Source organism: Manacus vitellinus, unplaced genomic scaffold (assembly GCF_001715985.3).
Source record: "Manacus vitellinus isolate BGI_N305 unplaced genomic scaffold, ASM171598v3 scaffold_92_pilon, whole genome shotgun sequence".
NCBI lineage: Eukaryota > Metazoa > Chordata > Aves > Passeriformes > Pipridae > Manacus > Manacus vitellinus.
In genome coordinates, this window is record NW_021940877.1 from 1,273,424 (window position 1) to 1,288,866 (window position 15,443).

General features: G+C 45.9%; 1 protein-coding gene and 1 long non-coding RNA gene across 3 annotated transcripts in view; both read right to left on the reverse strand.

The window, feature by feature from the left end:
• Window positions 1–13,790, reverse strand: part of CAPZB (capping actin protein of muscle Z-line subunit beta) — a 57,358-nt gene extending 43,568 nt beyond the window's left edge. For both annotated transcript variants that reach the window (XM_018086306.2, XM_018086305.3), the window contains exon 1: window positions 13,683–13,790. In XM_018086306.2, coding sequence (XP_017941795.1) covers window positions 13,683–13,685 — 3 coding nt within the window. In that variant the 5' untranslated portion in view covers window positions 13,686–13,790. The remainder of the gene's footprint in view (window positions 1–13,682) is intronic.
• On the reverse strand, window positions 8,109–9,073 carry LOC108642017. Its single transcript, XR_001922403.1, has 2 exons — window positions 8,820–9,073; window positions 8,109–8,364 (listed from the first exon to the last, which is right to left on the reverse strand). It is a non-coding gene; the product is annotated as an uncharacterized LOC108642017 (long non-coding RNA).
• Window positions 13,791–15,443: the final 1,653 nt, after the last annotated feature.

The following is a 15,443-nucleotide window of genomic DNA, read 5'->3' on the forward strand; positions in this document are numbered from 1 at the left end:
CTGCCAGCTGGAATTGCTTAATAGACCAAAAAGCCTAGGGAAGGATGTTAAAAACCACCAGTAAAGCTGCAACTCCAGTAGTTTACAGTAAGGCAAATTTGAAATAAATACACTGAATGAAGGAGAATCTGTATTTGTAGTGTTTATAGACTAACCAAGAGAACTTGGCCTGACCATTTTTATACCAATATATTCAATAACAGCAGTAAAATGACATAAGCAAGACTGTTAAAGGCAGAGATTCTCAAAGGGGGTCAGACTCAGCTGGCAGTGGAAAACCAAAAATATCCAAGCAAATACTAACAGTGTATTTTCCTGGTATCAAGGAGGTAAAACCACGGCTGAGCAGCAGCCCTCTCCAGTTTCTTGCAGAGCATTTAGGTAATTGAACAGCTTGCCAACGGATCTCCTAAAGCACCAAAATAAAGGCAGGGTCTGCTGTAGTTCTGTCTCTAAATCCATGGGTACACGGTCACTTTAATCAGCATAAATCTGGCTGAATGGTCAAAAAGACAGCACAAAGACAGATTAGAGAGTAAAGTGGTACTTTAGGGTATTGGATGCATCTGGTATATCCAATTTCAGAATTGAAATGGTAATTCTACCAGGATCTTTTGCTTCTGGTTCTTTCACTGCAGGGGAAATGAAGGTTTAAAAACCAGGTGTGTGTCAAATACATCCTTTGGTTCCACACCTGTGCCCAGATGAAGGACATGGAATAGATGGAGGCACTTAACACACAGAGAGACAGGAACCACATCCAAGGTGCCAGAACCAGCAGCACACAGTTCCCTGATTTTAGGGAAGGTGAACGCTCCCAGGGATGTGCTGCCACTGCAGTTTTGAGAGTTGCACATTATTAGTGGCACTTAAACCCCACCACAACCTGTGTGAGAAGAAGGTGCTCTTTGGGAACTCAGGACATACGTCACCCACCTCACCAGAGCTGACCTCACTTACTTAACTTCACCTGTTCCGGACTTCCACTTGCTTAATCCTCTTGTAAAATCATGTAGCGAAGACCGGGTTTATAACAGACCTCCAGACAAAACATTTTTGCCTTTGGATATGGAGAGGCTTATAAACCCCTGCTCACTGAGCAGGTGATCAGACAGGCTGTCTCCAGGCTGGGCTGCTCTCAAAGCCAAGCTCTTTGAGGTTACTGGACTTAATGAGCTTCGTGTTTACTTGATATGAGGTCGTTTTCCACCATTCCTGTTTCATCCAGCCCAGAACTCCTGTGGAGGAGCAGGGAGTTCAGACAGAAGGTTTAAATGAAGTTTTATTACAGTTGAAGTCACTGAAGGATTTAGAAATCACAGGAGTCTCAAAGACTGAAAACATTAGCTTAGTTGAAACCTCTTTAATAAGCTTCCTCTAAAGATGTTTGACTATCTAGAATCTCCACTTAAGCACCTGCTACAGCATTCCCATGGTACTACCACAGGGAAAAAGGTTATGTCTATAGTTATGTTTCCTTTGCCTGCATTTCCTCTTCAGTTTCTTTGCTGTGTTTAGCTTATTTACAAAAAAGAACCCCTCTGACAACAGCCACAGGTCCCTGGTCATTTAGGCACACTGTGCTAAAGCTCAAATCAGAAAAAATAGTGCTTAAAGGTAAAAAATTACCTTTACAGATGTGCATTTGCACAGGGGCATAGGTGTATACTTTAATTTAAAGGCTGAGTACGGGCAGATGTCATTCAACGCAGAAAACACAGATTAAAAAAAAAAAACAACAGGAAGTCACTATAGGTACAGAAATCACAAAAACTGAAACAGGCAAAAAGCTGAACTTCCTTTTGACTCACACTCATGAAGTGTCCTAAACCACAGAGCTCCTTGGGCTGAGGGGGACAGGGCACAGGAATATCCCCGGCAGGAAGGGACTGTGCTGATATCAGGAAACAGGAGCTGACCCAACACTGCACGAACCTGTGAGCAAACAGCTTCGTCTGCAGCTGCCATAGCCCATGGCACCAAACCCACCCTGCAGACCAGGCACTAAGCCACCCCATGCCTGCAGAGCCTTGTGCACAGAACTGACACCTGATAAAGTTCTCACACCCCAAGATACACATCTAGAGCCCTTCCGGCACCAGCATCGCTGGCAGAACCAGTAACACCTCACACAAGTGACACTTGTTTACTCTTTTCAACAGACACCAGCACTCTGAGGAGTTACTACAAGTATTTTGCACTTTTAAATGTCTTTACAGAGGCATTTCACTGTACACACATGGAGAAATTCACAGGCTTTATTCCCAGCTTTTGACAGTTCTTTGTTGCCAGTTCCCTGACTTAACTTATATTCCATGTTTTCAGAGGGTTTACACAAACCTGCAACTGAAGCCTTTCCAATTCAAGGCACGTTAAAGACTTCAGTTAAAGCTCCCAGCCTTCCAGTCAGCAGGAATTTGCTCCCATTTATCACAAAGCCCTGTGGATTTAATTCCCTGGCCTTCACACCTTTGTTGGGATGGATCCTGCTCATCTGACTGTGTTATTGCTGATAATAAACAGAGTTGGGCAGTGTCTTCAAAATGAAACCCAGGCTAGTTTCACTTCTGTGTTGTGTTTCTGTATTAATTCTACTCAGAGGTAACTCCTGAGCTGAGGTAGCTCAGTGCTACAGCAGTGGCAGCTTCTCCAAATTTAGCCCTTTCTGGGAAATAAGCCACTTGGGCCACCAAATCTTTTCCACCGGCAAACCCAATACAACACTTCTACTCCAGGCATGAATGTGCTACCAACCCCCTTTTCCATCAGTGATGCCAGCTGAGAACAACTGGGTGACCTAAAAATTACTTCAGTAATTAAGATTAAGGTGAAAAGGCCACATAGCTGATGTAACAGATAAAACAAAGGTTTTTGAGATGCTTCACACACAAGTTTTGCTCAAGGCTGGCATCTGAAGGGTTATTTATCCAAGTTGGCATCTCAATGTTCAGAGAACAGACATAAAATAAAAACCTGAAGAGACACCACAATTAGAACATGTGCTCAATTTGATGCAATTTGGAGCAATCACACATCAGATCACTTTGATCAATGGTCAGTTTACAGGCAAAGTATTCATTAACTTCATTAACTCTGGGCCAGAAGTACACAACCAGCAAATGACTGTCTTTCCTTCCTTTCATGCTCTAGACATACCCCAGATTGTAAATCATATTATTTCCTGTCAGTTCTCCCAACAGGAATGTCTGACTAATGTTTCGGCTTTGTGGTACTACAACACTAAGATTTTTTAACTAAAACACATACCCAGCTTCCCCTCCTGCTTGTCATTTTAATCCCTGCCAACTTCCAGAGCTCCAAAGGCAGAAGACTCCCTTTTCCAATTACACAATAGGATAATATTACTGCTTAAAGCTGTAGCAAAGGGTTGAATTATTGTAACCCTTGGGTAATAAAAAGTACAGTAGTATGTTAAGTTGCAGAGTTCCCTTCTCAGCTGTCAGCATTCACTTTTTAGGATGTGAGACGGGAAGGGGAATAACTGTCTGACCTAGGAAACCCCAGAGAAGTTCTGCACTTATGACATTTCCATCAGCTGCACGTTTTCCTCGCAATCTGTTTTTCTACATTTGTTTTCCCTTGACTGTTAACCCTCCTCTGGCAGATCCTATCTAAACCCATTTGTAATGAACTCATAAATCAGGGCTCCGTGACACTAAGGTGTGCTGGGGGGAGAAAAAGCAATTGCACACTTAGGAACCAATCAAAGGCAATAAAACCTGAAGACAGTCATAAAAGGTCAAAGATTATTAAAAGAACAAGACACTGATGCAGACTTCATCCTCCTTCTGTTGAGCTACATTTACCTTTGTCTTTTTTGGTTGGGATGGGATCCAGTGGCTTTTATTATCTCAGACACTTCTGACCACGTTGTGTGTTCAGTAACACGTCCAGCCCAATTTGCTGCGGTCAAGACCAAACAGCCACTTGGTGACACTGCTCGTTCCACGAATACCAAGTGAGAAGGATTAAAGATTAAAATAAAAGCAAGAAGTGATGGAGCGGAAGGCTTTAGCAGAAGCTGCTGTACTGTCTCCCCCAGCTCCCCCGTAATCTGTATTTATTTACAGAGCAATTGTACAAGCCACGTCACAGCTTTTGAGTCAGCGAATCCTCCTCGGAGACGTTCTCCTGCACAACATTATTTGTTTCATTCTGCTCTGAAATAACTTTTAAATACAATTGAGCACACAGCAGCACCAGCCCCAGTTACTGACCGAAAACCCTTTTACAGCTTGTTTTCTAAATTCGAGCCAGTTGTACGCACTGCAAATGCACCTGCACGCTTGCCAAAAAATGAGGGGTCTACTCTAAACAGCTTTTGTTCCACATTGTTCCAGAAAGCAACACACAAACTTCAGACAGACAAGAGCTCATGAGGGATCTCTTCTTTAAAGAGGTTCTCTGGGAATGAGGAACTCCCACATCTGCTCCGAAGCCTCACGCAGGGGAACTAAAATAATCTATGGGAAGGAGAGCAAGTGAGGCAGCTTAACCTTCCTTGGCACCAGCTGCTGACACTGGATACTTCTCACAATTTTGGGTTGATAGCACAACTATGGCAAGGCCTGGACAGATTAAAGGAGTAGCAATGAGCTTCTAGGAGCAGCTATCAAAGAGATCTCCTCCAGACAAGCTCAATGATCAGTGTTTGCCAGATCCTTGTTTGTGCTTTACCTTGAGGGAGTTCTTCCAAGCACCCTTTCAATAAGATGTTGCATCTGACTTCCCTCCCTCATTCCTACCTCCAAACCATGCCAGCATTGTTCTCTGTCCATAGCACATTACCCAACATCCCAACCCAGCTCTAAAACAATTATCAAGTGAGTTATAACACACGGAAGGCATTTCCAGCCATGAGCTTCTAAATAACCCAGAGCTGCCTGCAGCTTAATCTCATGGAACAACTTGTCAAAACATTTTACATCTGTGGAGAAGAAACTACAACCTCTGATAGTCTGGAGCAGGGCACTTGCCTGTAATTCTCTAATTGCTTGAGAAGTGAGAATCCAGCAGCTCCAGGAGTACACTCTGCCCGATGAAGTTCCTGTTACCACATCTACAAAGGTGCACAGCACACAGCAAAAAGATTAACATTTCCTTGGCACCTCCTTCCTAGCAAGGATGCATTTCCAGATGGCACCTATTTGCATATTTGATACTTTCAAAACTAATTTACCGTTTATCGCCTTAATTTATATAAATCCAATGCAAGTCTCCATCACCTCTCCAAGGAAAAGAGCCACCACTCACAAACAGAAGAGCAGGATGGACCAGCACCAAGGATTTCTGGAAACAGCTATTCATCTGACCTTTTGCCAGGATCACTAATGATTTCTACACCAGCATTTGTCTTCTGGCTAACAGAAACAATGCTTTATTTATTAAACTTGTCATTGAACGTGACAATGCAATTTACTGGCTTTTATCCGGTGCCAAGCATAAAGTTTGCAAAAAGTCATTTCCCAATAAATTGTGGCAGGGAGTGACTAAGCAATGTTAGCCCCATATGAAAGAGGAAAGTGGGGGCTGCAGAGGAAAGTTGCACAGATTGCAAAAAGCATCTCTAACTTTTGATAAATGGGACTGAAACACTCAAGTTGACTGTAGAACTGACCAACTTTGCTAATAAGATTTAATTCGATGTTACTGCACAACAGGATTTCTTTCCTCATTTTAAGTCTGGTTTTAACCCAAAATAACATATTGTTAGACCTAACTACAGATAAAAAATCTTAGCTAAACAAAATGGAAATAACCTGTTAGAGCACAGCACTGAGACAAGACCTTGTCCTAGTTTTGCAAACACTTCATTAGGAAGCTGCAACATGCTGCAAAGGGTTTCACTACCAGGACAGATGTTGAGTGTGTACATACCCCAAAAGACAGACACCCACAGGAGCTTTACTGGCAGTAAAACCACTCAGTAATACCTAATGCATCAGGTAACATCAGGTACCTCAATATTTCCTTGTGACTGAGTTCAACACTGTACTTCAACCATTTTCTGCAGCTTCACAAACCCTTTGTACATCTGAAGGGGTTGTGCAGTCAAGCCTTGCTTTCTAAGAACTGCGCCCCCCACCTCCCGCCCACGTCCTTCCCCCCTGCCTGCTCACCCTGACTCACAGGATGCAGCAGATCTGTGCCCATGCACAGGAAATCCTCACAGGATCCTTCTCCTGACCCTGGAAGAGCTCTAATGCATCTACCCCTGCAGGATCCCTCTGGCCAGCTCTGAGCTTCAACCCTGCAGGTGGATCCCAAATTACTGATTAATGACTTCTCATCCCCATCCTCCCACTTCATTACTTCGTTCTTCCTCTGTAAACGTACGAACTGGGTTAGTTCAGGCTCTGAAATCAGCCCATGCAGCATGGTTGTGTTGGTTCACAAGTCTGATGACCTGGTTTTCACACTATCTTCCTGCCTTCCATTCAAATATTCCTGAGGAGCCACCCAAACCCGTCCCTAAGGAAGGTCCGCTTAATTTTTATGGAGGGCAATTATTGTATTTTTTAAATTGAAACCACAATTACTACAAATACAGCAGCTCTTGAGATTCAGCGCTGCGATTTGCCACCCTGGCCATCTGCAAATGTGTCGTTTGTGATGCTTTCTTTTAATCCCGTTAATGCTCAATGACCTTTTCAAAATGCTCTTTTATTCTTGGTTCATGTTCCAATCAGCCCGGTCACAAAAGTTTTGGAACTGCTCAATTGAAATGGAAAGGTTTTTTTCTTGCAGAAACAGCCAAGTTCGGCAAGTTGGTCCCAGCCTGACAGATCCAGGCTCTCCTTCCAGTCTATGTTGTCTATGTTGTTCTATGAGGAATTACATCAAAAAAAAAAAAAAAAGAGAAAAGGCACATAGTTAGGGCAGAAGGGGGCACATGATGTATTACCAAGGTGACAGTAACCATCGCATGCTCATGACAGCACAACTGACACCCACTGAACGGCCCAAACGCAGGATGGTGCTGTGTCCCAGCCTCTCAGAGCTGCAGCTGCCCGGCTCTACGTGTAAACTCAGCATTTTGCTGTCCTGGAGGCTGGTAGCCAGGGTTGTAAATTCATGAGATTACTCTGGCAAGTAACCGGATGCCTGGCAAGGCAGGGAGGACACACAGGGGATCTCTCATCAGCCTCATCCTGAGCGTTCTCCCATTACCTAAAAGGTCAAAAAAGTAGGTTAATATGCCTTTTGCCCGGGTATTGCACCAAGTACTTTGCTGACTGTCCTGCAAAGCTCCCAACAGCCCAGTTTTGCCCCAGGAATCCAAGTTTTAAACATACACACAGGCCATAGGAATACCATACCTCCAGTTAACAACATATTCATGCTTCCCAGATTTCCTTCCCTTGACATAATTCCCAGATTTGCCTATTCTTGAAGTCTTTCCATGCTTTCCTTGCCACTGCTGACCTGCCCTCAATTGCACCTGCAGACAGGCAGTGTGGGATCCAACACCACAGATAATTCTGCAAAACTTTTAATAAATTCAAGCAGTAGAGACACTTTCTGCATGAGCAGAGCTCCACCTGGTATGTGCCACCTTCAACCCATGTTAGATTTCTCCTTCACTCTAATGTGAAGTTAATAGTTATTCCATTTGGCCAGTTCTTCACCTCACCAAGCTCTGGAATAGCCCTGCCCGGACTCATGGCTGCTGAAGCGGTGTTTGACCACCCAGTGGAGCACTGTCAATGCTAAGCCAAGATTATAGCCAAACCTCTCTGTGATGACCCCTAAACATGAGGGGTGACAGCACTCAGTAGATAAATACAGCTTTAACTGTTGTGATCAGCACAATGCAGCTGATATTTTACCTCATTCTTCCATTTCATGGCTCTCTCCTCCTTTGAATTAACTCACCGAAAGCCCCATCTCTTGTTTCTGGAGCCAGTCTCAGATTGCAGCCCAGGCTCACAGCCAGACCCCCACCATCTGGGCAGGCAGAAGCTTTTTAAATCCTGATCTTTACCAAAGCAAAAATGACCAGGGAAGGCAGGTAACAGGACATCACTTTCAAACTCAGCAGTTTGTCTAATCAAAAAGACACCTGAAGAAATGCAAACAAAATTCTCTGAAAGAATAAGGAGTATTTTATTTATGGTGGCTTTAGGCAACCACTAAGCTTCTGTCTTCAGTGCAGTCTCAACCCTTTTTCCTTCCACACAAAATCCTCTTAAGTGCTGTTTTCAGTCTTGTTTCAGCTGATGCTGCTAAAATTGTGAGATCCTGAGTTCTGCTTTCGCCCAGGCTGGTAACCCTCCCACTTTGCAACAAGGACGTGATTGAAATTCCAAGTCAGTGCACCAGGAAAGAACTCAGCTCCACTTTCTGTAACAAAAAGTCATGGAGGACATTCTCCTTAGACTCAGGGACACGACCCTGGCAAGGACAAGCTCTGCAGCATGGCTGCAAACACCTGGAGTCCTGTCCCAAGAGTTTAAATCCAGAGTCAGGACTCCTAAACCAACCCTGCAATGAAAATACTACAGGTACACTGATGAAATATACGGTTTAATTTGCATAGAGCGAGAACAAAGTAGGTAATTTATCAGCAGAGGAGCCAGATAAGTCAAAGGCCTGCAAATCCATTCCCAGTTCTTCAATCCAACTTGAAAGGTGCAGCACAAAGAGTATGAGCTCAAAGCAAGTTGAGTATTTCCTCCCAAACCCTTGAAAAGGGAGGGAGGGCAAAACACCAGCACCAGATAACACAAGGAAATTAATCTCCTGGTTGATGCCAAGTCTCAGGCCATCACTCCAGGAAACACAGCACGAGATATTACCTAATGCAACTAAAGTCATTCTAAATAGAAGTCCATTTGGGGCACAAATAAGGAATAGATCCTGTTTTCAATTCCTCACTCAAAGCTGGGTTGTACCTAAAAGATCAGGAGAAGGAGAGGATTCCATTGCATCTGGCATTACTCAGACAGCACCTGTTCAGGGAAATTATATTTTAATTAGAGAACAAGCAAAGCCCCTTCCTCAAGTACACCGTGTTTTCTCTCCATGATAAATTCCTTCAGCTCAACTAACAGGGAAACATCTTCAAAACTTACTCAACCCATATTCCCCCTTGTGCCCCACAAAGGAAGTCTCAAAAGGTCATCTGTGTCTCATCTACCACTTCCCAAGACAACCTGTTTGGAGGCAATCAGGATTAATAAGTGATTTCTGGCCACTGGACAAGGTCCAGGTGACAGGAACCCTGAATTATTGAAACTCAAGTAAGTCACAACAGCTCAACACTCTCCAGTGGTTCAGTTACAGCTCTCAGCCAGGTACCTACACAGAGTATTTGGTCAATTCTCACATTAAAGTCAACATGAACCCCTCAGTCAAGGACTATTAAATAATTAAGAAGGCATTATACAAAAGATGAAGAAAAAAATCAGTTTAAACTCTGGTTTTAAACTCTGGTTTAAAGTGGCCACACCTCCACTGTACTGCCCAGAGTTCTTGATCTTTATGTTCTAATTAACACAACCATTCAGAAAACAAAATGTGAGGTAAAGCCCAGCTAGAGAGAGCAGGAAGCTTGGGAAAAGCTTATACTGGTAAGATGTATTAATTGCTCCTTCAAGGATGAAACCTCAGTGGTTAAAGAAATTCAAATTTGAAATCACATGTTTTTAAGTGAGTTTTTTTTCACTCTTATTCCAGGAAGTGGCAAAAGATTAGGAAAAACTGAAGGGTAAACATGCTTTAGACTTTGTGCATTAAGGAGAGAGACAAAGATTTACTTGGTTGAGGGTTTTTTAAACTCTTCAGGACTCCTTACAGGACTCAGTGGGAAAGCAGGAAATTTCATGTCCTTTGTAAATCACTATAAAGTGACTGAATAAAAAAATATCGATAAAAACAGAAGATCAACATCACTTTGAGTATCTCCTTTGCCTGAAAAAAAGAAAAAATCCTTAAATCACATTGAATTAAAGCGAGGTAGAAAAACAGGGCTTAGCATGGATGGAGCTCTGAGCAGCCTGGTCTAGTGCAAGGTGTCCCTGCCCATGGAAGGGGTTGGACTATAGGGCCTTTTAAGGTCCTTCCAACCCAAACTACCCTGTGATTCTATAGCCCTAAACTCCAGCTTACGCTGCCTGCACAGGCACCTTTCACTTCTCCAGCAAAATTGCCCTCTTCAGTAGGCACTAAAATACTGTTGTATTTCACTTTGAGGAAGCTCTACCACCATCTGCACCAGCTCAAGGGGGAAAATCCCCACAAAACGCTTCTCTACAAGTTTACTTAGCAGGGTAAGGAGCTATTTGGACTTGACCAAATATCCCCTTAACGGGCAGACAGGAGAATAAACACAAGCACTGGTACTGCACAGCAAGTTTGCAGTCTTTATTTATTTATTTAGATATTTATTATCTAAATTATTATAGACCATCTGGGTATAAATTGGAGTTTTAAGGCTTTGGGGCGACCTAATTGTGGACTTTCAGTACCTGAAGGAGCTGACAGGAAAGACGGAGAGAGACTGTTTACAAGGGTCTGGAGTGACAGAACAAGGGGGAATGGCTTCCCACTGACAGAGAGTAGGGTTAGATGGGATATTGGGAAGAAATTCTTCCCTGGGAGGGGCTGAGGCCCTGGCACAGGTTGCCCAGAGAACCTGTGGCTGCCCCATCCCTGGAATTGTCCAAGGCCAGGTTGGATGGAGCTTGGAGCAGCCTGGGCTGGTGGAAGGTGTCCCTGCCCATGGCAGGGGTTGGCACTGGATGGGCTTTAAGGTCCCTTCCAACCCAAACCATTCTGGGATTCAATGATCCATCAAAGCCAAAGTGGCCCAGTACAGAGCACTGGGGAGCACTGCATGATGATGCGCAACTCCGAGTTCCCCAGACATCCTTCGCACAGGGAAGTCAAGGGAAGGAAGGAAAGCAAAACTGACAGCTGTGGAAGCAGAAACTGAATAGGGCAGCAATGTCTCCTTCCCAGAGAAAGTAATTTCTCAACTCAACTACAGTAATAAAGACTAAAAATAGGCATTCAAAAGAGCTGAGCTGCACTTTCATTTTGTTTCCCTCCCAGATGTCAACTAGTCCCATATCAGCACATATATTTACCATATGAGGAAATCCTGTTTGAACAACTTCAACTTGTGAATGCTTTTCCTTCCCTACTAAACCACAAGATTAAGCATCAGTGCAATGGCAGTATTCCCTATCCCACTGATATCCTCTGACTTGATTATTTTGGGAATTTGCCGTTTAGGATAACATTTAGCTAAGGTCACACTCTTGGCTTGGCTAATAAAACAGACTCCACAAAACAGCTGAAGTTGGTGTTTCTTAGAAGGCACAAGGTGCAAAGGACTTGCTGTGGAGACTGAAAACATCTCCTGAGCTCTCACACATGGGAGGTGTCAAAACAGACACAGCCAGGTTAGAGATGGGCTGATTCCAGACAAACAACCCCTTCCCTGAAAAACAGTGTGACTCTGAGCAGCTCCTGAGGTTTGTGTGCTGCGTGCCACTGTCACACCACACACTCTGGGCCAGCCATGTCTCTGCACTTCTCAGCTGCCTCAAAAATCCTACAAGGATAATGCCAGCCAGCACTACACAAGACAGACTGACTTTATGGTTGATTGAATCATATATTTTCCTAAAATTGTCCTCCTTTTCCTCAACAGTTGCATAGTAGAAGAAATCCCTGCTAACGTAATCACACCAGTTTATGTAACCCTGGAAAAAGGGTTTTATTTTTTACAAAGAGTAACTGGATTCCATCCATTCATAGCCCACAACTCCAGAAATCTCAGTAGATCCACTCTCCCAAGTCCTGCTTTCCCTGAACAGTGCATTTTGTTTATTTTTAGCTCAGAAGACACATCCATCCAGGCAGTTTTCAAGCTTCATATGCTGCCCTGCCCTGTTTCACTGAGCACCTGACTGAAATGTGGACACAGTTCCAAGTTCTCCCTTCAGCGCCCTGGGAGCACAGACTGGAAACAAAGGTTCCCATCTTTGCTCTGCACAGATATTGGTAACCCTGTGGTACCAAGAAGGTGTTTGACCCAATATGCTGCACCACACCAGCTGCTCCCAGCTGTTCTCTGCAATAAAAGGGCCATTTCATCATTTTAATGATCCATTTCTGTATCCTCGCCTCAGACCGCTAAAATTAGAGATCTTGGAAGCACCCTAAAGTCTGGGTTTGCACTTGAGTTGAAACTGGAAGCTGCAGGTTCTTCCCTGAAGTCCACTCAATATTGGAAATCACCACATGCTGTTGGAAGTTCTGATCAAATTTCTCCTGCTGTGATCTCCATGACTAAACATGAAAATATCAGAAGGCAGTATAAGCTTTTAACACTCAGGAAATTTCCAAAGGATTTGTGCTCTACTTCTTTCAAAAGACTGGCACAGTTACACTGAAACCCTGACTGCAGGTTTTATATCCCCTTAAGGAAGTCGGTACCACCACTGTTATTTTACTTGAGGCTTCCTTGTTTTCCTTGCCCTCTTCTCCTGTGAGGAATTTTGCCATGGCAGAAGTCAGGGTAGTCTGCTGGAATCCCAATTTCAAATTCCACAGTCAGGTCTCACGCTCAGAGATTTCAGTGCGTTAAAATAAGCTACACAACTGCAATAAGATGCTCCCTCCTGTCAGAAGTCAGATACAGCACCTGAACCAATGAGAGGAGCAGAACTTTGATCTCCACTCTTCTTCACCTTTCACCTAACACCAAAGATCTTTATCCTGCATGATACGGGTGGCAAAAAACATACAAGCACTGACTCTGAAATTCTTATGGTTGAAGGTATTAAGTCAAGGATTACACTTGTTTGGTTAACACCATTTGTATTGCTGGGCTCAGGGTTGTTCTTCTACAAACTAAATACATTTGAACATTCTGAAATTGTTATGCTGGAAAACCTGAACTATAAATTTCTAAACAGCATAAGGTGATGTGATTTCCTACAAGTGATTCCATCCATGAGGAGGCTGTGGAAAAGCCCCTGCCCACGAATGCAGGGAAGGGCCTGGGCAGCCCCCATTTTATCCCTGCCCTGGCTCGGAGCCGATGGAATCTGCTCCCTCCCCACAGCACCAAATTCAAAGGTTTGTGCCCTGGGCTAATCCAGGAAACACACGGTGGGATGGAGATTATTCCACATGGCTGAGGAAACTGGAGGTTCTCCGTGGGGGAAGGAAAGTTCTGAGCCCGGTGGAGGAGCAGCCAAGGCTGCAGCACCCCCTGTTCCGGCTGCGTTTGGCTTTCCTGTATTTCGCAGCTTCCATGAGCTCCCAGCACAGCGAACACCCATCCCTCTTCCCGACGGGGAGAGAGAATTTGAATTTAAGCACAGCAGCAACAGTGGATGGGCCCAGCAATATCCCGGGCGGTACCAGCCGCCGCCAAAGCGGAACCACTCCCGCCGGGATTCCACAGCCTTCCCTCCGGGAATACCGCCCGGGACAGGGTGCAAGGACCGGGCAGTGATCGGGCAGCGGTGCACCGGGCGGGCCCTGCCGAGATGAGGCCCTCCCGCCCCCCAGGCCCCGCAGCACCGCCCGTCCCTCCGTTCCCGCTCCCTCCTCGCCGCCCGGGGGAAAGCCGGGCGAGGTCCCCTGTGCGCGCGGCGGCGGTGCGGGTCCGCGGCGCGGTGCCGGCGCGGTGCCGCTCTCACCATGTCGGCGGGGGCGGGTGCGCGGGGCGGTAAAAACGGCGGCGCCTCCCGGTCCGTCGCTGTCGCTGAGAGGCCGCGGCCCGTCCGCTGCTTCCGCCGCCGCCCGGCGGGAACATCCGGGTCCAGCGCCGCCCCGCCGCGCCCCGCTCCACCAATCAGCGCGCGACTCGCCGGCCATCGCCAAGTATTGGAGCGCGGCGGGGCGGAGGAGCCTTGCCGCGGGGGGGGGGGGGGGCGGGGAGGAGCCAATTGCCTGGTGGGGGGGGGAGAAGGGAGGGCGGCACAAGTGCCGCGCGGAGGTGCGATAGGCGGCCAATCAGGGGCAGGCGGGGCCAGGGGCGGGGCCTGGAGGGGGCGCGCCCCCCAGCGCTGGCCCGGCCGTCAGTCGGTGCTGGCGCGTCCGCGCTGCAGCGCCTGCGGCCCTTGAAGCGCACTCAGATGACCCTTAGGGCTAAACGAAGGCACACGCCAGCTCCGTAGCAAGCCAGCGCTGAGAATTGGGCTTTACAGAGGTAAACTGGACTTCACACGTCACTGCTGGTTCTACCTGTAATGCATCCGCCAGCTCTGAAGTGACACGGAAAACCAATCAGCCTCCGGCTGCTTAAGGCCAGGGATAATTAGTTTGAAAAGGAAGTGTTCGGCGTTCTATGGAAGTTCAGCAAGCAGGTGCCTGCTGGAAGCTGTGCAGATGCTGACATAGGTTGATGCCCTCAGGGCTCAGGCAGCTCTGATAGGGATCACAGAATCACAGAATCACAGAATATTTAGGGTTGGAAGGGACATCTGGAAGTCATCTGGTCCAACCCACCTGCCAAGGCAGGGTGATCTGGAGGTGACCTGGAGCAGGATTCCAAATACAAGACAGAAATCAGGGTTTATGAGCAGATAAAACATTTCTACTTTGCTCAAGCTGTCCCAAAATAAACATTTTTTTCTGTTACTGGACTAATTCTCATTTCAGTGATCTCAGGTAAGACATCCTGACTCCAGATTCCTGATTTGTGCTCAGTGTGGACCTGGGAATGTTAGAGCTACAACACAGCCGGTTACCCCAGGAAAGCGCTGGATTTGCTATGCACCACCTTGCTCTGCAGCTCTTTTGGAACAATTCTGCTCGTGTTTCACCACAGTTTTGGCACCAGGACCCCAAGAACCTTCCACTGGTACTCTCTGCACTGCAGACTTGGCTGTGGTGAGCCAAAAGTCCTTCCATTATTCCATTTACATCCCTTGTTTTGCTGTAGAAGCTGGAAATGCTGACACCAGGAGTCACACTTGGCTTTTCCCTTGGAGATGACACTGTGGAACATCCTCCCCACAGGAGGTGACCAAGATGGACTCAGACAGGTGTTTGTGGCTCAGTTCTATCAGATACCAAACAGGACCTTGTAGGAGATAACAGCTCTGACAGCTCCTTAACTTAACAGGCCAAACCAGCCACAGCTTTCCATTTGAAAAGGACAACCCCAGTTTCTAGGGAAGGGAACTGCTTGGACATGGATTCAGTTACAACAGCTTGAGAGAGAACTGTAAAACATGACTTTGCACGACCACATGCAGACCTAGCAGCTCTCACCCGTGTTCTTACTGCAGAAACAAAATGAACCCAGGAAGGAAAGGAGAGAAAACAGGAGAATGATCTCAGGATAAACAGGAGCTTTACTGCTTCAGAGAAACACAAAACCACATTGAACTCCATCAATAACCACTACCAAATAAACCCAGAGGTGGGAGATGACCTTGCAATGTCTAGTGGAG